The following is a 23,151-nucleotide window of genomic DNA, read 5'->3' on the forward strand; positions in this document are numbered from 1 at the left end:
TCCTTCCTGTACAATATAATACGTAAATGGAAGTGAATCCATGGAAAATAGTGATTGAAACTGTGCGCTAACCAATCAAGTTTTCTTCAACTTATCACAGTTTCCCACTCTTACCAGACTGGCCACGTCTACACTACAAACTTTGGTCAATACAAATTACATCGACATAAAGCTGTCACAGTTATGTCACCTGTGTGCATGTATACTTGGCTCCTTGTGTTAGTGCTATACATGCTCACCAGGAGTGCTTGTGTCGGTGCACAGTGCAGTGCACCATAGGTAGGTATCCCAGTGCGCAACCTGCCATTGTCCACCACTCTGTTTTTTGGGAAGTTTTCACAATGCACGGTGGGGCAGAACTGAGTCGCACAGGGTGCCTGTGAACAAGGGGTCAGTTTCCCACCGTGCATCTGCCTTCATCCCATAATGTCATCTATATCACATAATTTTCATGCCTTTTTAAGAATCCCGCGAACTTGCATGACCCTCCTTGCTGTCCGCCATCTCTGACAGAAGCATGGAGCCGTCACAGCTCTGCACCACCATCATAAGCACTGCAAGCACAGGAAGCACTATCCTCTGTTATTTGCAGAGCCATAAGAAAAACTGAATGAGCAGGGAACATGACTATTTCTTGGAGAACAGATTTTGTGAGACATAGTGAGAACCAATTCCAGGCTGTTGATGGCATTCATGGTGGTGGAATGCTGCTCCTGGGCCCAAGAAACAAGCACTGACTGGTGGGATCACATCATAAAGCAGGCTTAGGATGATTAACAGCGGTTGCAGAACTTTCCAATGCACAAGTCTACATTCCTGGATCTCTGTGCCAAGCTTGCCCCAGCCCTCCAGCACAGAGACACCAAAATGAGAGCTGCACTGACCATGGAGAGGCAAGTGGCAATAGCACTGTGGAAACTTGCAGTGCCAAATTGCTACCAGTCAGTGGGAAATAATTTTGGAGTTGGAAAATCCATTCTGAGGGCCATTGTCATGCAAGTGCTGGTCTATTAATCATCTCCTGCTACACAGTACTATGATTCTCAGCAATGTGCAGGACATAGTGTACGTATTTTCAGCAAAAGGGTTTCCAAACTGCAGTGGAGCAACAGACAGCATACATATTCCTATTTTGGCACCAGACCACATAGCCACAGAGAACATCAACAGAAATGGCTACTTTTCTATGGTGATGCAAGTATTGGTGGATCAGTAGAGACACTTCACTGACATAAATGGTAGCTAGTCAGGGATGGTGTGGGGTGCTCACATCTTTAAGAACACAGGACTGTTCAGAAAGCTACAAGTAGGGACAGTTAGTCTTTCCCGACTAATGGATTACTACTGATGATGTTGAAATGCCAATAGTGATCCTGGGGGACTCAGCCTACCCCTTGCTCTCCTGGCACATTAATCCATACCCCAGCCATCTCAACAGCACCAAGGCAAGATTCAACTACTGGCTCAGCAGATACAGAATGACAGTTAAATGAGCTTTTGGTAGGGACATTGGCGTTGTTTACTCACAAGACTGGATCAGATTGAAAAAAGCACCCCAATGATTATATCTGCCTTGTGTATCCTGCATAGTATCTGTGAAGCAAAGGTGGAAAAGTTGCCACCAGACTAGAAACGGAGGTGGAGAGGCTGTCTGCTGAGTTTGAACCACCAGACACAAAAGAGCTCAACACGTGGCTATATGGCTCAGGGAGGCTTTGAAAGAGTACTTTAACAGTAAGCCCTTGTAATGTCTTGTGACATACCGTACTCTACCTGTCTATGCTGAATTGGGACTTGTTAGGAATTGTGTGTTGCTTAGTGTATGTCTATGAATATAGCTCTTTCAATGCAACTATTAAATTTTGCAGTGCTTGCTGCACATCTATGATTATTACACCGTGTTTGTCACTGATCCTATGAGTTGTTTCACACTGTACAGTAGCTAGTAGGTGGGTGCTATCAGAACTACTAGGCACTCTGCAACGTATGTTGTGAACGAGTAAACAGGAATGATTTTCCAAAATATGCAATTTTATTCAGTATCAAAATCAGTGGGGGGGGGGGGAAGGAGTCTGCAATTTAAAAGCAAATACATAAAAAACTTAATATATTAATGAAACAGAAATTAACAAGGGGAAAAAACATTCATGTCCATTTTGCCTGCACATACAGCAACAGTGGCTTTCACAAGTCAGCATATGTGAAGCTTGCTGTGCCCTTAATGTCACCTAGCATGAAGTGGTAGGGGTAGAAATGCAGGTCCTGATGCCATGTGGCAGGAGGTGTAAGGAGCTGCTGAAATGGAGTTCTCCATGGACTGCAAAGGGAGGCGAACCCATGATTGTTGAATGTGCAGACTGTGGTGCTGGGACAATTTTTATAGTGGGGGTGCTGGAAACCACTTCAAGTCAGGGGGTGCTGCTGCACCCTCAGCACCACTAGTTCCAGCACCCCTGCCTGCAGGTCCACAAGAGTCAGCAACATCTGTGTTTGCCAACGGAGAAGCTCCATTATGTCCCGATGCGTCTCCCTCTCTTTTTTCCCTGCTGGGATTCTCGCCTCTCTACTCTTCCCATCTCCAAGCTGCCAGCTGTATTCACCTTCAAGGCCCTTTGCTCACGGTCTGATCAGCACTGGTTACAGGATCTCATTGAACATGGAATTCCAAGTTCTCTTCTTTCACCTTATCTGGCTCAGGCATTCCACGGATCTGCAGGGGGAACCCCTATTTGCCGCAACAGCAGTAGATGCAGATAAAACACACAGTGGTACCATTATCAGTACAATCACAAGAGAAAGCGAAAGTTAAGATTCAAAACACCCTTCCCTCTAAAGTTTTACACAAGATGTGCTTAATGACACTTCAATAAGGGGTGGTTATTTTATCAGATATCTTATTTTTGAAGGTAACAAAGGCAGAGAAAGCACAGCTGCTGCTGGGGGCCCATATATTGTTAGCCTATGTACTGCAGTGGTGCCTGTCAAAGGTATTGCTGACTGGTGTGGGGGAGAGCAGGGCCGGCTTTAAACAAGTGCGGGACCCAATTCGTACTCACCTGGCGGTGCTCTGGGTCTTCAGCGGTACTTCGGCAGCAGGTCCTTCACTCGCTCCAGGTCTTCCGTGGCACTCAAGGCCCCGCTGCCGAAATGCTGCTGAAGACCCGGAGCGCTGCTGGGTGAGTAAAAATTAAGAAGGTGCTGGCACGGGGCCCTCTTAGGCGCGGGGCCTGATTCGGGAGAATCGGGCGAATCAGCCTAAAGCCGGCCCTGTGGGAAAGATCCTACCATCGAAGAAGAAATAAGTCAGCCATCCCTAGAAACCTTCAGGAGAGGATTGCAGAGTACCCCCATGGAAGTGTCATCAAGATCTCTCAGGATTAAAGGGACATTCCTATGTACATAAATAAACTGCTTCGCATGGGCCCCCTTGCCTAACTCTATAGGGGAATTAAAAGCAGATAACAACACTACCTATCTTTGTAGTACCACTACCTATTCTAGTACTAGTAAATTAATGAAAAGTTGATAGCTGTGTTCTGTTAAGTTGGGGGCGCCATCACTGTAATGGGAAATAAATTTACACGCTTACCCAAAGATCCTTCCCCTGCATCAGGCTCTCCCATGCTTGACTGCCAGGACTGACTGGATTGCAGTAGAGTATCAAACAGGTACTGGCTCACGGCATAGCTAGACCTCCCAGTCACACGTCCCCCATCCTCCTCTTCCTTCTTCTCCTCCTCACTGGTCACACTAGGGGCCTGTGACTTGGCTCCTCAGAGGTATCCACACTGGTATCCAGGGTGGATAAGGGGGTCTCCGCCAAGTATGACATGCAGCTCTTTGTAAAAGCAGTAGGTTTGCGGCTCAGCATCAGATTGACTGTTGGCCTCTCTGGCTTTCTGATATGCCATCTGCAGTTCCTTTGCTTTCATGCAACACTGCTGTTGATCCCTTTCATACCCATTCTCCTGCATCCTCCATGCAATCTACTCAGATGTCAACATTTCTACAGCTGGCCCATAGCTGTGCTTGTACAGTCTCTTCTCCCCACAGGCCAAGAAGATTCAATATTTCCTGCCTACTCCAGGCGGGAGCACTTCTGGACTGCATAGCCAGCATGGCCCACGGCACACAACAACAGAGAGCTGGAAAAGGCATTTCAAAAATATGCAGGGTTTTAAAGGAGTGTGGGGCCTTCCAGTCTTCTGTAACCCTGAGCAGTGGAGTTCACAACTGTGACCAGAACACTCAGTGTTGGGCATTGTGGGACAGCTGCTGGAGGACTGTTAGGGTCAACATAAGTAACAAAGTGTCTACACCTGCGCTGCATTGACCTCAGTACATCGAACATGGCTCAACACCACTCAAGAAGGTGGTGTTACCATGTCGCTGTAATGGGGCACTTACATCAGTGGCAGACAAATTTAAGCATAGACACATGCATCACTAGGTCAATGCAAGATGGCTTACATCAACATAACTTTGAAGTGTAGACCAGGCCTGAGAAGCAGTGTCCCCTTCAAGGACAGGACGTAAGGAATGAATATCTAAAAAGTATCAACATAAAGAAAACATCTAAACAATTATTGCTTGCCCAAACTGCATGTCCAGACAAACATGCACCTTATAGATGTCTGAGAACTCCAATTTGTAGTTAAGATTTCAAGACAGTAGCTGTGAGCATGATATTTAGATTAAAAGAAAAGTAAACAAAAAGTTTTAAAGACTGTTAAAGAGAAGATGTATTTCCTTTTATACCGTTTTGCAGACCCATGTACAATGGAGATACTTCTTTCTGGGTCCATGGGGGCTAAGAAGTGATCACGTGGAGCCTCTCTCCCATGGTTTCACACTACCCTTCAATTTCCTTCAATTGCCCTTCAATTTAGTTGAGGTTCCAACATTTTCAAGCAATGTTTGGATTTCTCTGTGCCAACAAGGGAACACAGAACCTGGTGCAGTTCTCGCTCCACAAATTTGAAATAGCTCTTTTAAAATCCATGTAGACTCAACGGATGTGTATTTCAAGAGTACTTGTACAATATTTTTTTCTGAATTATTTTAAGATTTGGGTCAAAATTACAGAAGATGATCTATACAGTGAACTATTACTACTTTTCTTTTTTTTCAATTAAAAAATTCACAACACATTTCTGTAATTGTGCCTGCTCTGAAACCTTCTTTAGCTAGAAGAATTAAAATCCATAGCATTCTAACATGGATGTACTCTTGCAAAGTGAAGTTTGCTGAGCTGTATTTATAAAAAAAAATTCTCAACAACTTAAAAAGTTAATGATGAAAGCCACTTTTTCCTATTCTTTACATACTCTTTGCTATATATTTAAAGACTGAGGTCAGAAAGACGAATTTTGCCCACTTTTAAAATAATTTTGCCTGCGATGACTGGATGCAAATAGGACACAGAAAATAGTTTATTCCTAGTCAGATGGTCACTAGCTCTGTAAAATACTATTACAAAACTATGAAACAGCATGAAACAATACATATTAAGTGGTATATATAATTTAAAGAATAAAATCATTTTAGGTAAACAAATGCTAATACAATGGAAAATTGTGCTTATTAACAGCTAAAAAAAAAAAAGAACAACTTACCACTCATCCGTGAAGTCCAATTTTATCGTGCTTGTAGTAGTTCCTTCTGTACTGTAGTGCAAACTTAAAACTGGTTCACCTGTTCCTGCTCGTGGACTCTGCTTTTCACTGTCTGTAAACAAGGGTTGATAATATTTGAAGGTGTGTCAGTAACGTATGTAAAACTGTTAACTAATGGAAACACCTTCAGAAATGAATTAAGATAACCAAAAAATTCTCTCTAATACAATCTATTTTAAAGCCAGACACAGACCAAACCAAAAGTTCAATGCTTTGGAGTGATCGCACTGAATTTATACTTTGCAAAGCTTAGGGACTAGCCTAAAGATATAACAATTTGTATTTACAACAATGAAGAGGGCATATGTGGTCCTTAGATTTAGCCATAAGATTCCTTCTGATTTACATGGGAGCCTACACAGAATCATAGAAATATAGGGCTGGACCCCGAGACATCATCAAGTCCAGCCCCCTGTGCTGAGACAGGACACCAAGTAAACCTAGGCCTGGTCTACACTAGGACTTTAATTCGAATTTAGCAGCGTTAATTCGAACTAACCGCTCAACCGTCCACACCAGGAAGCCATTTAATTCGAACTAGAGGGCTCTTTAGTTCGAATTTGGTACTCCACCTTGACAGGTGGAGTAGCGCTAAATTCGACATGGCTAGCTCGAATTAGGCTAGGTGTGGATGCTAATCAAACTTAGTAGCTCCGGGAGCTATCCCACACTGCACCACTCTGTTGACGCTCTGGACAGCAGTCCGAGCTTGGATTCTCTGACCAGCCACACAGGAAATGACCCGGGAAAATTTGAATTCCTTTTCCTGTCTGGGCACTTTGAATCTGACGTCCTGGCTGGACATCGGGGCGAGCTCCGCAGCACCTGCAACGATGCAGAGCTCTCCAGCAGAGGAGTCCGGCCAATCCAAGAATAGAAAGAGGTCCCCAGCATGGACAGACCGGGAAGTCCTGGATCTGATTGCTGTGTGGGGCGAGGAGTCTCTGCTCTCAGAGCTGCGCTCCAACAAGCGGAATGCAAAGACCTTCGAGAAGGTCTCTAAAGCAATGATAGAGAAAGGATACAGCCGGGATGCGATGCAGTGCCGCGTGAAAGTCAAGGACCTGAGACAAGGTTACCAAAAAGTCAGAGCGGCAAACGGACGCTCCGGAGCACAGCCCCAGACATGCCGCTTCTACGAGGCACTGCATGCCATTCTCGGTGAGTCTGCCACCACTGGCCCACCAGTGACCGTGGACTCTGAGGATGGCATAGTGTACCTGGACAGTTCCTCGGCGATGTTCGCCGATGGGGAAGATGAGGAAGGGTTTGTGGAGGACGGCGCAGGCGACAGCGAACACAATACTGCTTGCCCTGACAGCCAGGATCTCTTCATCACCCTCACAGAGATCCCCTACCAACCCTCCCCGCCCGTTAACCCGGACTCAGAATCAGAGGAAGGATCAGGCGGTAAGTGCTATAAACATGGAAACTTTTATTTTTTTAAAAACGGGTATAGAAAACATAGAAATACTATATACAAAATTTTACATGTCAAACTATATAAATAGTAGGTCCACACATATAGGGATTGAACAGTAATCCTCTTGGGACAGTTCAACAAAGCTCTCAGAGAGCAGCTCGAAAAGCCTCCGCAGGAGGTTCCTGGGGAGAGGTGCCTTATTCGGTGCTCCATGGAAGCACACTCTTCCGCGCCAGGAGATCCTAATGTAGAGAGGAATCATCGCCTCCACCAGCATTGCTGCATATGGTCCTGGTCTGTGCAGGGCTTCCAGTAGTATCCGCTCTCTCTGACTGCGAGTGACCCGCCTCAGGGTGATGTCGGTCTGGACAGGCTTCATCTAAGTCGGGCAATTAGTGTATTGTTACTATTGTTAACGGTTTACAATTAGGTTGCATAACAACGACCCTCGCTTAACAGCCATGTGCTGGAGGCCACAGAGAACAAGCAGACATTGATCTTTCCTGTGCACTGGCGGGAGGGGCTGGAAAAGGCTCAGCCTTTCTGCTTTCCAGATTGCCTTTAGCAGGAGAGCACAGCTATCCACTAACTGATAAGCATGATCTACTTTAAGGCTTACCAGGACTGTCTGCAAGACGGATTATGCTGTCTCTCCCCGCTTGTCCGCTCTCCTGTGCAATGGCGCCGCCAATGAGAGCGTATTCCGAAATCTCGAACTTTTCCTGAGATCTCGTGAGACTTGGTGCCTTGTATGGTCTTGTTCAGAGAAACTGACTAGACTGTGTTCACTGTTCGCAAACATGTATCTGTTCAAGGAAATCATTTACTGTTTCCCATCACACAGCTTCTGATCTTTCCCGGACTGCCCCGGCATCCCCCTCGCAGAGGCTGGCTCAGATTAGGCGGCGAAAGAAAAAGACTCGGGAAGAGATGTTCGTGGAACTGATGGCCTGCTCCAGAGGCGAGGCGGCAGAGCAGAGACAGTGGAGGGAGACCCTCTCTCAACAGCATCGCACACACATCGAACGGGAGGATAGGTGGCGGCAGGAAGACCATCAGGTGACTCAAACGCTGCTTGGGCTAATGAGGGAGCAAACGGACACGCTCCGGCGCCTTGTTGATGTTCTGCAGGACCGCAGGCAGGAGGAGAGAGCCCCCCTGCACTGTATCTGCAACCACCCTCCAACGCCAAGAAGTCCTGTCCCCCCCTCACCGAAAATTACAAGACGGAGGGGCGGTAGGGGCCGTGAGAACTGTCACTGCACCACAGCTGAGCGCTAATGTTCCACACACCTCTGACGCTATAACTGTTTAGAAGCGCTTCCCTTACAGGATCACCCAGTCCCAAATCCAAGTTTCATCATCCCACTATGTAGTAGATTAATAAAAGCTGTTTGCTGTTGTTCACTCTTTCCGTCACGTCTTTCGTGTCAGAAGACTGTGTTTGGGGGGGGGGGGGGCAGGGGATTTATAATTGCACGGGATAGCCTACATTAGCAGGGTACAGACTATCGGGGGCAGGATCAACTGCAGGGCACACACAGACTGCATTCAGTAGTCACCAGGGTCCCTCTGTGTGGTGTATGCTGCCCCGGGTCATTCTGTGATGTGTACGCTTGTCCACGGTCCTAGCGCCTGCCACCCCCTAATGTTAAGGCACGCTGCCCTTACCATGCACTTCCACCGTAGGCGCGATCCTCTCCGCTGCCCTGAGCCCCAACAAGAGCCCTCATCCACGGACAGATACTCACCCTTCCCCCACACCGCTCCCTACGCCCAAACCCACAGCCCAGAGCCTGCATCCAATTCCGTATGCAAAGACGGCACCACTCGCCCCTTCCTGCAAACCCACCCCTACATGCACAACCACTTGAAACCGTCCCCCACCCCAGAGACCTATGTAGGAGCAGGAGGATGTCCGTCCTGTATTGTACAAGCGGTCTGTACATCAGTGCACACCGTACCCAGCACAGTATGCGTCCATGTTTCAAACCCTGAACAGAAATGCAAAGTAAAGGAAAGATTTATTAAAAATAACTGTTCCATTTAATTTGTTTAAAAACGTGTTTTGGAAGTGGGGGAAACTTGGAGAACGGGGTATGTAACCGCAGATCTCACTCAACACATAGAGAGACAGGCCCAGGATCAGCTTCTCTTAAAATCAAGTGTAGAGTCATAGGTTACCCTGCTCTCCGAGGAAACTTGCTTTCAAAGCCTCCCTTCCCGGATACACAGCGCTTCCCGCTGGGATAGTTTTTCGGCACGGGTGTCTGGCTGAGCGTAAACAGCAGCCAGGCGATTTGCCTCAACCTCCCATCCGGCCAAAAAGGTCTCGCCCTTGCTCTCACAGACATTGTGGAGCACACAGCAAGCAGCAATAACTACGGGGATATTCTTTTCGCTGATGTCCGAGCGAGTCAGTAAGCTCCGCCACCTCCCCTTAAGACGTCCGAAAGCACACTCCACCACCATTCTGCACTTGCTCAGCCAGTAGTTGAAGAGTTCCTTCTCTCTGTCCAAGGCGCCTGTATAGGGCTTCATGAGCCAGGGCATTAGCGGGTAGGCTGGGTCCCCGAGGATCACTGTAGGCATCTGCACATCCCCAACCGTTATTTTGTGGTCCGGGAAGAAAGTTCCTGCCTGGAGTCGTCTAAACAGACCAGAGTTCCTGAACACACGCGCGTCATGAACCTTGCCCGCCCACCCAACGAAGATGTTGGTAAAACGTCCCCTATGGTCCACCAGTGTTTGCAGCACCATTGAAAAGTAGCTCTTTCGGTTAATGTACTCGCTGGCCTGGTGGGCTGGTGCCAGGATAGGGATGTGAGTCCCATCTATAGCCCCACCGCAGTTTGGGAATCCCATCGCGGCGAAGCCATGTATGATGTCCTAGACGTTTCCGAGAGTCACTACCTTTGAGAGCAGTTGCTCAACGATTGCTTGGGCTACTTGCATCACAGCAACCCCCACGGTAGATTTGCCCACGCCAAAGTGGTTCGCTACTGACCGGTAGCTGTCTGGCGTTGCAAGTTTCCAGAGGGCTATGGCCACTCGCTTCTGCACACTCAGGGCTGCTCGCATCCGTGTGTCCTGGCGCTTCAGGGCAGGGGCCAGCAAGTCACAGAGTTCAAGGAAAGTGCCCTTACGCATCCTGAAGTTTCGCAGCCACTGTGATTCATCCCAGACCTGCAGCACTATGCGGTCCCACCAGTCCGTGCTGGTTTCCCGGGCCCAGAATCGCCGTTCCACACCATGAACTTGACCCATTGCCACCATGATCTCCACGGCGCGGCATACCCTGCTTTGTGAGAGGTCTGCGCCACTCTGTGACTTCCTGTCCTCACCGCGCTGCCGGAGCCTCCTCGCCCGATTTCTCAGCAGCTGACTGTGGAAGAGGTGGACGATAAGGTGCGAGGAGTTGACAACGGCCATAAGTGCAGCGATGATCGCAGCGGGCTCCATGCTCGCAGTGCTGTGGCGTACGCGCTGTAACTGACAAGAGAAGGGCGCGAACAGATTTCCCGCCGGCGCTTTCAGGGAGAGAGGGCGGGAGTGACGGTTCAATAATGACAGTTACCCAAAACCACCCTCGGCACATTTTTTCCCCCAGCAGGCATTGGGGGCTCTACCCAGCATTCCAATGGGCAGCGGGGAGTGCGGGAACTGTGGGATAGCTTCCCACAGTGCACCGCTTCCAAAGTCGACGCTGGCCCCGTGAATGTGGACTCAGAAATTCGAATTAGTGTATTTAGTATGGATACACAAATTCGACTTCATAAGGTCGAATCCACAAATTCGAACTAAGTTGATTCGAAATAGTCTTGTAGTGTAGACAAGGCCCTAGACTATCCCTAACAGATGTTTGTCCAACCTGTTCCTAAAAACTTCCAGTGATGGGGATTCCACAACCTCCCTTGGAGGCCTAATTCAGAGTTCTACTACCCTTATGGTTAGAAAGTTTTCCCTAATATTTAACCTACACCACTCTTGCTGCAAATTAAGCCCATTACTTTTTGTCCTAACCTCAGGGTACATGGAGACCTCTTGATCGGCATCTTCATTATAAAAGCCCTTTAACATACTTAAAGACTTATCAGGTAACCCCGCAGTTTTCTTTTCTCAAGACTAAACATGCCCAGTTTTTTTCCTCCACAAACCTAGGTCAGGTTTTCTAAAGATTTTATAATTTTTGTTGCTCTCTTCAGCTCTCTGAGTTTGTCCATGTCTTTCCTACAGTGTGATACTCAGAATTGGACACAGTACTTCAGCTGAGGCATCACCAGTACTGAGCAGAGTGGTATAATTAGCACCCATGTCTTACATATGACACTCCTGTTAATATACCCAGAATGATATCAACCTTTTTGGCAACTGCATCACATTGTTGACTCACTCAATCTGTGATCCATTATGACCACCCAGGTCCTTTTCAGCAGTACTACCACCTACTCAGTTACTCCCCATTTTCTAGTTGTGCATTTGATTCTTCCTTCCTAATTGAAGTACTTTGCACTTGGGTTCATTGAATATAATTTTATTGATTTCAGACCAATTCTCCAATCTGTCAAGGTCATTTTGAATTCTAATCCTGTTCTCCAAACTGCTTGCATGTGTTCCATTTTCCAAATCATTAATGAAAATATTGAATAGTACCAGACCCAGGACTGAACCTCCGGCTTCCAACTAGATATGTCCTCCCAGTTTGAGGGTGAAACACTGATAACTCTGAGTACTGTCTTTTAACCAATTGTGCACCCACTGCATAGGAATTCCATCTAGACCAGTGCTTCTCAAAGTTGGGCCGCCGCTTGTTCAGGGAAAGCCCCTGGCAGTCTGGGCCGGTTTGTTTACCTGCCGTGTCCACAGGTTCGGCCGATCACGGCTCCCACTGGCCGCGGTTCACCACTCCAGGCCAATGGGGGCTGCGGGAAGTGGTGCGGGCCAAGGCATGTGCTGGCTGCTCTTCTCACAGCCCCCATTGGCCTGGAGGGGCAAACCGTGGCCAGTGGGAGCCGTGATCGGCTGAACCTGCGGATGCGGCAGGTAAACAAACCGGCCCAGACCACTGGGGGCTTTCCCTGAACAAGCAGTGGACCAGCTTTGAGAAGCACTGATCTAGACCACGTTTCTCTAGTTTGCTCATGAGAATGTTATGTAGGATTGTGTCAAAAGCCTTATTAAAATAAAAACATTACGTTTACTGATTTCCCCCCATTCACTAGATCAGTAACCCTGCATGCTTGCTATTCCTTATAACCCTATCATCCTCTAGGAGTTTACAAAACAATTTTTTAATAATTTGTTCCAATATCTTTCCAGGTTTTAAAATTAGGCTGACTGATCAATAATTCCCCAGGTCTTCTTTGTTTCCCTTTTTAAAGATAACTACAACATTTTTGCCCTTCTCCAGTTCTCTGAGACCTCACCCATGTCCATGAGTTCCCAAAGATAACTGCTAACAGTTCCAAAATTGCTGCAGCTAGTTCCTTAAACAACCTTGGATGAATTTCATGAGGCTCCGCTGACTTGAACACATCTAACTTATCTAAATATTCTTTAGTCTGTTTTGTCCCCATTTTGGCTTGTGTTCCTTCCCCTGTGATTTGGTCCTTTGTGAGCAAGACTTTGGATAGCTACCATCCAACTATTATACTGAGGTTTGGAGTTTGTCGTATGGGAATGTGGACTATCATTTCAATCAGTGCTACATTTTGAAAGTGCTCCTCTTCCCCACCCCTCCTCATCACCTAAAGTTATCCTAGTGTGAATGTTCTTTATGCTGAAACTCTAAGAACGTGAACTGACAATAACATTTACCTCAGCAGTACCACTGAATACCGGGTGCACAGAGTTAAGAGATCACAGAGAGTCTGTGCAATGGGCTCTATGGTAACAGCACTTCTCTATGGCATCCTTCCCTGAAGGAAGGTTCATAGCCAGTAGGCCCATCTACATCATGGACCTCCTGTCTACAAACACCACTTAAGAGGTGTGCAGTAGCCAATTCCTGCTAATAAAGGTTATGGGCAGTAACATCAAATATACATTTTCTACACAGGGTGCTCCTTGTTCTGAACCTAGATTAATGGGAGAATTCTTGACTTCCACACCCCACATGTCACCTATGTGAAGCCCACTTACTCCAGCCTCATATGAATTATGAGAATCTCAGTCACCCTTTGCTGTTAATATATTATTAATTTATTAGTTGTTAAACATCAATGTACAGTCTTCCCTTTGCTGTCATTGGGAGTTCCACTCTCCCCCAAAAAAACAATTTTCCTCACAAACCAGCTTCTTATACTCGATCCTGCTGTGAAGCCATCACCCTACATCTGTAACACCACGATTTTTTTCCACGATGTCAAATAACCAGCAAATTCTGCCCACTGAAGTCATTGACCTTTCTCTACATAACAACAGGGTCAAATTTTACTCATGCTTTGTCACTGCAGGATCAAATAGAACAAAAGTGAGGTTGCTCACCATGTGCAGTAAGTCTAGTTCTTTGAGCTGAATGTCCTAATGGGTGCTCCAGTTCAGGTGCACGTGTTCCCCACGCACCTTTGATTGGAGATTTTCATTAGCAGTGGTAGTTCAGCCCATGCATGCTGTTTGCTCACTCTGACCGTCTCTGCTAGACGGTACTGGAACCTTCCCAGAACCATGTTTACTCTGAGAACGGTGGGATTTTCCTGCCTCACTGGTACCGGAGGAGCCTTTTGCGCCTCTATCGTACCAAGCCTCAAGGCTATTGACCTGGTCAGAGAGCAAGATCTTTTTGATGAGGGTACCTTAAGAAGGGAATTAGAGCTCCTCTTCTTAGAATCTTTAGAGGAGGTCTTTGAAGATTTCCCCTATCTAGAAGGGTTTTGCGCTGAGGTCGAATGACCATTAGAGACTGTGGCGACTGATGCGTTGCGGAGGTTCTCCTGACCTGGCTCTGAAGTGGGGGGAAAGGAGCACTCCTACATTAACAGTCGCAGCTTGATTTTGCAGTTCTTCTGTGCCCTCGATTTGAGGGCTCAACAGAAATTACACTTCTGTGAGACATGCAGTTCACCCAGGCAGTGAACATACTTACAATGTCTGTCACTGACCGGGGTAGCCTCTCTGCATATGAGCCAATACTGAAACCCCAGTGACCCAGACATGTCCCTCACAGGGAGGATTTCCCCAGGAAGAAATTAAACAATCTTTCAGTAACCAGTAATTATCTGCTAATGTTGGTAGTCCATCGTTGACTAGGACGATATTGTCATATTTTTCATCTATGGCTAAGCATTTCACTCTGAAGTTCGAACCCTGATGCACAGTCAGCCAAAATGAGGGCATGGGAAGTCCATATCTATGATGTTTGATGATGCAGCTCTGTGACGCATTTCACATGCAGCCTGGAGACTATTTTGTCTATCTGCTCAAACCTGTTACACGCTGATCTTGTCAGAGACCCCCAGTGAGTCCAGTTCTGAGCCATTTGCTTGAGTTCTTTGACATGGATGCCAGCCTACTGGAGACAGCTCATCAGGTTATCTTTGAAGCACTTATGTGCACAACTCTTCTTTCTTTTGCCCTACCTCAGCTCCTTATACAAGATCTGTTTTGGGAGACAGTGGTCTTCCATTCTGATGACATGTCTGGTCCACCTAAGTTGTGCTCTCAGTAGCATTCCTCAATGCTGGTTGTGTTTGCTCTCTCAAGGACCTTGATATTGGTCACTCTGTCCTGTCAGCAAATGTTCATAATTGAGCAGAGTGAGCACATGTGAAATTGCTCAAGATGTTTAATGTGCTATCTATAGAGAGTCCATGTCTCAGATCCATACAAGAGAGATATTAGGACCACTGTACTGTAGGATCTTCAATTTGGTGGAGAGACAAAAGTTGTGTTAGCTAAGGATTTTTGTTCAGAGTTGGCCAAGGGCCTGACATGCTTTACTAATTCTGTAGGCAATTTTCTGATCAAGGGAATAGTCACTCGTGATGGCGCTACCCAAATACCTGAACTGATCTACATTTTTCATCTGTGTGCCTTGTATGAAGATGGCTGGCGCTGGGGCACTGGAATGAGGTGCTGGTTGAAACAAAACTGGTGTCTTACTGAGACTGATGGTGAGGCCAAAGAGCTGGGATGCTTCAGAGAATCGATCAACAATGACCTGAAGGTTGCTATGTCTATGGTCCATCAAGGTGCAGTCATCTGCAAAAAGTGCCTTGATGAGAAGCCTCTCCAGCGTCTTGGTCTTAGCATCAAGTCTCTGAAGGTCAAAGAGGGAGCCGTCCAGTTAGTAGCAGATATAAATCTGCTGACCCAAGTCCCTCGTGGCATGGCTGAGGACATGGGCAAAGAACAAGTTGAACAGCACTGGAGCAAGTATGCAGTCTTGCTTCACTCTCTTTGAGATTTTGAATACATCAGAAAAGTTACCATTGGAGAGTACTTGTACTGTCATGTGGTCATGGAACAGACAGATGATTTGTATGAATCTTCTCGGGCAGCCTAGTTTATGTAGAAAAGCCCATAGACCCTCTCTATTGACATATCAAAGGCTTTGGTCAAGTTAGTGAAGACTGCATACTGGTCCATGTTCTCCTCTAAACATTTTTCCTGGACCTGCCTTATGACAAAAATCATAGTACTATGAGCTAGCCTGAAATCACACTGCACTGCTGGCGTTCTCTCCTCAGAAACGTTTGGAATGAGTCTCTTCAGTAAAATGCAAGCTAGTATTTTCCCTGCTATACATAGTAGGAAATGCCTCTGTACTTTCCGCAGTCAGTTTGCTGCCTTTGGCTTTGAACAGTGATACAATAACAGCATCTTTGAAGTCTTGTGGCATTTCTTCTTCCTCCCAAATGCTACTCAAGATGTCGTGAAAACACCTTGATAGCCTTTGGGCCTGCTGCTTTGTACAGTTCTGATGGAATACCATCCTTTCCAGATGCCTTTCCAGACCAGAGTTCAATTGTTTGATGGCTTTCATGACATCAACTGATGGAGGGAGGTTGAGATCCTCTTTGATGGGTTTCTTGGTAATTGATCAAAGACACGCCAATTGACTGTGGATGCTCTACTGAGTAGACTATTGAAGTGTTCAGCCCATCTCTGCATGATACTAACAAACTAAATAAACTAAGTAGAATGAACTCAGCAAGCAGCCAAGGCACGCACAGTGCTGACATGCTAAACTCTGTTTCAGGCGGAGGCAGTTTGCCTGTACAGCTTGATACAGCCTCAGTGTGGGGCACAAGGATATTAGCAGTGCATGCAGAGGTCAAATGGACACTGCTGATTAAAATCTCCAATCAAAGGTATGTGGGGCACATAAGCACCTGAAGTGGAGCACCCATAGGGACAGTACTCAAAGAACAGACACATCTGTGTGGGAGAGAAATACTAGATTTAAACACAAATACCTTTCCTAATAAAAACAGCAAGAACAATGACAAAGAAATAGAAGGAAAAATTGATATAATTAAATATGATATTTTAAAAGCATCCTCCAGGACAAAAGTCCTCTTTTGAGATAAAGAGCCAACTGACAGCTACAGGGTTAACCTTTAACAACAAATGTAATGTTAAAGAATAAGATGCTTGTTTTAATGGACAAACTATCTACATGCACAGCTCTCTGATGCATTTTGTTTGATAATAATTGTACACTAGCGTCTTTCATCCGAGGAGCTCAAAGAACTTTGATATACTAACTTTAATTGAGCTTCACAGCACCCTTCAGAGGTAGAAGTTCTAATATCCCTGTTTTATAAGTGGGCATGATGAAACAGGAAGTTCCAGTGACTTACTCAAGGTCATACAATGAGTCAGTGACAAAGCTGGAAATAGAACTCATAGGTCCTTACTGCTTGTTAGTATCAAATACAGTCTAATCTTTTTATTTCACAGCCATCTGGACAGCAGTGTTAGTCAGGTTTTGTTTGGTTTATGGAGTATAGGAACTTGATCATGACTACAATAGCTTTGCCAGTGACAAAACCTTACATGTGCTGCATGGAAAAATATTTAAGTTGTCATTCACAATTTTAAATAAGACGTTAAAGTAGCGTATCTCCTATTGCTTTTCCAGCCTGGATTTCTGTTTCAAATTTCTAGTTCAAAGCTGCAATGGACAAAATAATAATGCAAGATTAACAGGAAGTTTTAAACATTATTCACTGTACAGTAGCAATATTTCTTGCATGACCATTCTAAAATAGAGTTCAGAATCACTCTACATGCATATAATTTACTTAAAGTATATATTCACACATACACAACTCCCCAAGTAAAGACTGCTTACAGAAACAATAAAGGTCATAATTCTGCCACTGAATACATAAAACTTCCTTTAAAGTTAACAGAAGCCATTGTCTGCAAGCATATGACTGCAAGCATAATTTGGACCCTGAACATTCATGTGTGTGTTTACGCTGTGGACAGATGGAAACCACTCAGGGTACCAGGACTATAGCAATTTGGTCTGAAAAATTTAAATAATGTTAAATACATACTTTATACATGTTCTGAATACAAAACGTTTTTTAAAATGTGGAAAATATAAAGTACAAAAACACAGAGCTAAAATTAAGATTTTTTTGTGAATGAATGTTCTATATAATGCATTGCGACAATTATACATGAGCCTCACCATGGTAACCTCTGCACAATGAGTACCCACAGTGCAGCTCATGGCTGCTCTAAAATACAGCCTGCAGCTGCGTTATTCTGTCAGTGTGGGGTGAAGAGAAAGCTGATCAAATGCAGGGATTTTTTGCATGTGAAATCAATCTATTCCAAGAACATATGAGTACAAGAAAACATTATGGTTGTGTGCATTTACATTTTGATTGAAAAATATGTACATTTATAAAGTAAATAGGTGCTACCCTTGAGTTCATGGAAAGCTGTCAGCACACACCACTTGGTATCACAAAATGTGAGTATTCTTACAGTACAAGTAGATATCACTGAGTAGGCCAAAACAGAGTCTGAAGCACTTCATCACGAGAAGGGGACAGAAAAGGAGCTTGTGGAATCCTATCCTGTTCCCCCAACCCTCCCCAACACCACCATCAGCCAGACAAGGGAGGAGATTTCCTCACTTCAGCAGCTGGATAGGAATGGAAAGAAGAGATACTTTCTTGAATGGTATTTGAGACGAACACAAAATAATTACAGTGCAATATCCTAACATTGCTTTGGGATGTTTTTCTCAGTGCAAAAACAGTCAGTATCACTGAGTCATGAAGCCACCACCAAATATATTGCTGCACAGCACTGGGTAAATTCTATGGCCAGTATTTTGAAGGTCAGACTGGATTATCGTAGTGGTTCCTTCTGGCTTTAAACATCACAAACCATTCCAGGATATTGCAAGATAAGTCCTTCTGACTCCGTTTGCTGTAGCACAATAGTTCTTCAAGACTGAGTACACATGGGCACTCCTTTAAATCAATCATCTAGCAATAAGAGCAGCTAGCAGAGTTTGGAAAAAATGGAATTTGGTAAATGTTCTGTGGAAAGACATAGCTGCAAAAATACAGAAGAACCTCAGAGTTATGAACACCAGAGTTACGAACCGACAGTCAACCACACACCTCATTTGGAACTGGAAATACACAATCAGGCAGCAGCAGAGACAAAAAAAGTAAATACAGTACAGCACTGTGTTAAACGAAAACTACTTAAAAAAAGGGAAAGCAGCATTTTTCTTCTTCGTAAAGTTTCAAAGCTGTATTAAGTCAATGTTCACTTGTAAACTTTTGAAAGAACAACCGTAACGTTTTGTTCAGAGTTATGAACATTTCAGTGTTACGAACAGGTATTTAACTTTGAGGCTCTACCGTAGTGGTAAACTTTCAATAGCTATTTCTTGGCTTTCTTCCTTTATAAAATTCTCATTATAGGGAAGTTGTACATGTTCTGTGATTAAACAGAGAGCATCCATCTCCAGAGCTATTAGCCTATTCACAAGCCCTAACAAACAAGGTAACTTGTTTTGCACAGATGTAGTTTTCTGAGCAAATAAGTGGATTTATTAGTGTAAGTTTCCTTTTTACATGATTGAAGAAAATATTTCAATTCCAGATCTTTCTAATTACAAAGGGAGATAAAAGTTCACTTTTTTTGCTTGAAAGGAAATGGAGAGTGGACTTTGTCCTGTAACATTTACTTATGGCAAAGCACAATATGAAATTATAGTCATAACTTTTTCCACAATTTATGTCAAATATGCTGCTGTAAAATAGAGGACTGCTGGTCTTATAGGCATATATTTTCAGAATGGAAATTGGAGCAATTTAGCAGTATTGATTTGCTACTTGCTACCTTGATAACTACCTGTTCTCTGTGCTTTTCTCTGTGTGATACTAACAGTATAGAGGCATGTCACTAGAGCACATTTGGCCTGGTTGGAAGTTAGAGACTAAGGACTCTACTCTGCCATCTGTTAGGAGGCATCTCTGTTTTTGTGTAAATTGAAGGTAATTAGCAAAAGTTGTATTGAACATGTAAAATTGTTTATATACTCAGAAAAAAAAGAGTATAAAGCTTTAAAAATATAATTAGCAATATATTTTAATGGAGTCTGATAATTATTCACACTCTCACATCGTGAGATTTTGAAGCCCCTTCCTGATTCCAGCTGTCAAGGAGTCTGCATCATGATCTCTCCCCAGGCCCCACTCCATTCCTCACTATGCCCAACATTAACTTCCCAATTCCAGGAAAAGCAGATCAATAGTGTCAAAATATAAAGGCAGTAGTGGTCATTCTAAGACATATTGGGGGGGGGGAGGAAGATGTTTCCTTCTAAGTGAGAGGGTCAAAATGTAATCTATTTCAGGGGACACGAGTTCCATACTGAGGCTCACAACAACAAAATCAAAATCACAATCACCAGCTGACTTTAGACGCAATGGTAAAAACCCTAAATAGTGAAAATACCAGTCTACAAAAAGCTCAAGGAGTTTGCTCAAGTAAAAACCCAATAAGAATCCTCAGGATTAGGCCAATGACTTTTAGAGAACACCAGCAACCATTCCATAGTCCTAGTTATACAATTTCTCTCCACACCTGCCAATCTAGGCAATGGCTTAAAGAAACAATACTGCCCTTAAACAGTGACCACCCATTACTGAACTGCAGCCAGTGCTGAGGTGAAACACTAAGTGAAGAAAAACAGGGCTTTGGAGCAGCGCCCGGAGCTGGAGTGCTGAGCAGCTCTGGAGCAGTGGAGCTGCAGGTTTTTGCCTGGAGCTGGAGCGGAGCTGAAGCACAGCTCCAAAGCCCTGGAAAATCATGTTCCATTTGAAACTACAGGATTAAATACAGGTAGGCAGAAATTAACCACCCCACACAGGAATGTGGCTAGAATAGTGGGATTATGAAATCATGATAAATGCTATGGGATCTTTAGTGACCAGAAGTGGACATAAAAGATGGCAATGCCAAGAACACAGTCTGCTCTAACGGCAAACTAACAAAATGAGAGGGAAAAGTACCATATACTGAAGCACCAACAACTACCTGCACCAGCTAGCAGTTCTTTGGAGATTTCCCATCAAAATGCGGACCTCACCTGATATTGTTTAATTTAAGAGAACTGAATGATGATATGGATGCAGAATACAGTCAGCTTTTTATTCTGCTGACCATCTGATAGGAGATAAATCCTCTAACAAACTATTTCCTCATCCAGATTCCCAATCTACCACAGTTCTAGTGACATTAACTTTGTCTTCTGGTGGTCCTAAGCAGGGGCGGCTCTAGACATTTTGCCGCCTCAAGCACAGAGCAGGCACACCTGCGGGAGGTCCACCGAAGCCGCGGGACCAGCGGACCCTCCGCAGGCAAGCCGCCGAAGGCACCCTGTCTTGCCGCCCCAGGGACGCGCTTGGTGTGTTGGTGCCTGGAGCCGCCCCTGGTCCTAAGATCACACTAGGAAAGTCACTGTCTTAAATAAGTGATGGTAGGTTTACCATTAAGTTTTAGATAAACAGATATATTTATTACATATAAAAAACAACTGATTTGTAAGAGGAAATCTCCACACATCAGCACAACAGCATAAACACTATGGAAGAATGCAACTATTAGAAAGTAAGTTCTACTCCATTTATGTAATTACCTATTCTAAGATGCAAGGCAGTTCTAAGGGAAAGCAAACCAGCATGGAAAGATAACAAGGAAACTTTCAAACCTTGCCTGATTTCTGGGACCAAAGCATCTTGAAGGTTCATGGTTTCATTTTTGTTATCAACTCAACACTTCCGGATTCCAGCTGTAACTGGAACAGACAAGTCTCTTTCTGAGCTTTCTAGTCATGTTTTGAAGATTTAAGGGCAGAGATAAAGATCCAAATCTTCTGAGGCTCACCCTTCAGGGTGGGAGGTCCCAGAGCTCAGGCTCCCGCCCGAGCCCAGAAGTCTACATGGTAATGAAAGAGCCCTGCAGCCCAAGTCAGCGGGCACAGGCCAGCCATGGATTTTTCTTCGCTGTGTAGACATTCCCAGAAGAGACATGAAACCACTGATTACAGAAGTAAGGTGATCTTAAGACACAGCAAAAATTGCACATAGGAGTTGCAGCTTTCAACCAACAGGCTGAGGTAACAGGTGGGTGCTGCAGTGCAGCCCACTGCCCCGAACCCAAATTGGATGGATTTTTCTTCCTCAACATCCACATGTCCTCTACGTAAATCAGGCTACTTTGGCTTTATCTGGTTAAAGGCAAGTTTCACCCAAAAGGTAACTCCCCTTAATGGGCTGAGAGGATTTACCATCTGTAAACACCAGTTTAAAAACTGATTTGCAATTTTACTTTTGATTAAAAAACATTTTTTTCTGAATTCACTTACGTGTCAGAGTGGAGTATGGCTTTTATGTTAGAAACATCAAATTGGTGGTAAGGGCAGATTTTTAAAAATAAATGTACACTAGTTTTACAGAGGATACAATTTTAACTGAGTATTATGGGATTTCCAACGCAGGTCTGCTTAAGGAATTCTAGTTTATGAAGATGAACAGCATGTTTATCATCATGAACTGAAATTAAAAAAGGAAGTCTGCATTGCAGTGAACTATGGCTGGGTATAGCATATTTCCTATCACACGCACCCTGTTGCTCATCAAGTGACACGGATCCGAGCTGTTTGTTAACCACAGAGGAAGGAGAATCTGAAACAAAAATGAGATTTCAACTTAAAATATAAGCAGCAGAAAACTGCATAGCAATGTCATGATCATATGTTAGTTTAAAATAAATAAGGTAGCAATGTAAGAAAGCATTTGGGCTTGTTTCTTAAGTGGCCAGTAATTTATAATGCATTTTTCAGCTGTGCTACAGGAGCAAAGCCACATGCTTCCGACCATGACACATTCCTTTAGGCGAGCTTTTAGTATTTGCCCTAAAAGTATGCTGACAAGATATCAAAGAAGCTGTGTTTTTCCCTTCCAGTTTCAGGCATGTTAACCTATACTATAATTGTACCAAAAGACTTATTGTTGCAATGATCTCAATATATGTATCAGCCTTTTCAAGGCAATGCTAGTTGGGATCAGATAACTGAGCTTAACTCAAGATGATGAACTATAATATATATATAGAACTTCTATTGTGCCAGGAACAATACCTGAAGAGTCATGACTCCTAAATTCCATGCTCCCATCACCAAACTCAACTGCATCTTAAATTAAAGAGAGAAGGTATGCCCCCCAAGTGTTATAAGAATAAATGTGATCTGAAACAGAATCAGTCCCCTAGAGTCAAATGCTAACTTAGATCTCAAGTGAAAATGAGTCTCAGTAACAGTACACTCTACCTTCAGATACATGCAATACACTTCACAAGAGCTACAAGGGAAACTCTAATTTAGCACAGTGGTATTTACACAGTGTTTCACAGAAGTTTCAGATAAAATTATGCACTTCAACATGAGAATATGCAATATTAGACCAGTGTCTTCAAATATGGCTTTAAGAATTCTCAAGAATTTTTAAAGCACCTATCACCATAGAATTTAAGAGCTGAGAAGGGTTTCCAAATAGAGCAACAAAT

At 44.4% G+C, this 23,151-nt stretch overlaps 1 protein-coding gene across 5 annotated transcripts in view; it reads right to left on the reverse strand.

The window, feature by feature from the left end:
* Nucleotides 1–23,151, reverse strand: part of DCAF6 (DDB1 and CUL4 associated factor 6) — a 177,900-nt gene that overhangs the window by 52,006 nt on the left and 102,743 nt on the right. For 3 of the 5 annotated variants that reach the window (XM_045001954.1, XM_045001957.1, XM_045001956.1), the window contains 2 exons: nt 22,212–22,271; nt 5,616–5,727 (listed from right to left, as the gene is read on the reverse strand). In XM_045001954.1, the coding sequence (XP_044857889.1) occupies nt 5,616–5,727; nt 22,212–22,271 (172 nt within the window). The remainder of the gene's footprint in view (nt 1–5,615; nt 5,728–22,211; nt 22,272–23,151) is intronic. The other 2 variants (XM_045001955.1, XM_045001958.1) reach the window with 1 other exon arrangement.

Source organism: Mauremys mutica, chromosome 1, assembly GCF_020497125.1.
Source record: "Mauremys mutica isolate MM-2020 ecotype Southern chromosome 1, ASM2049712v1, whole genome shotgun sequence".
NCBI lineage: Eukaryota > Metazoa > Chordata > Testudines > Geoemydidae > Mauremys > Mauremys mutica.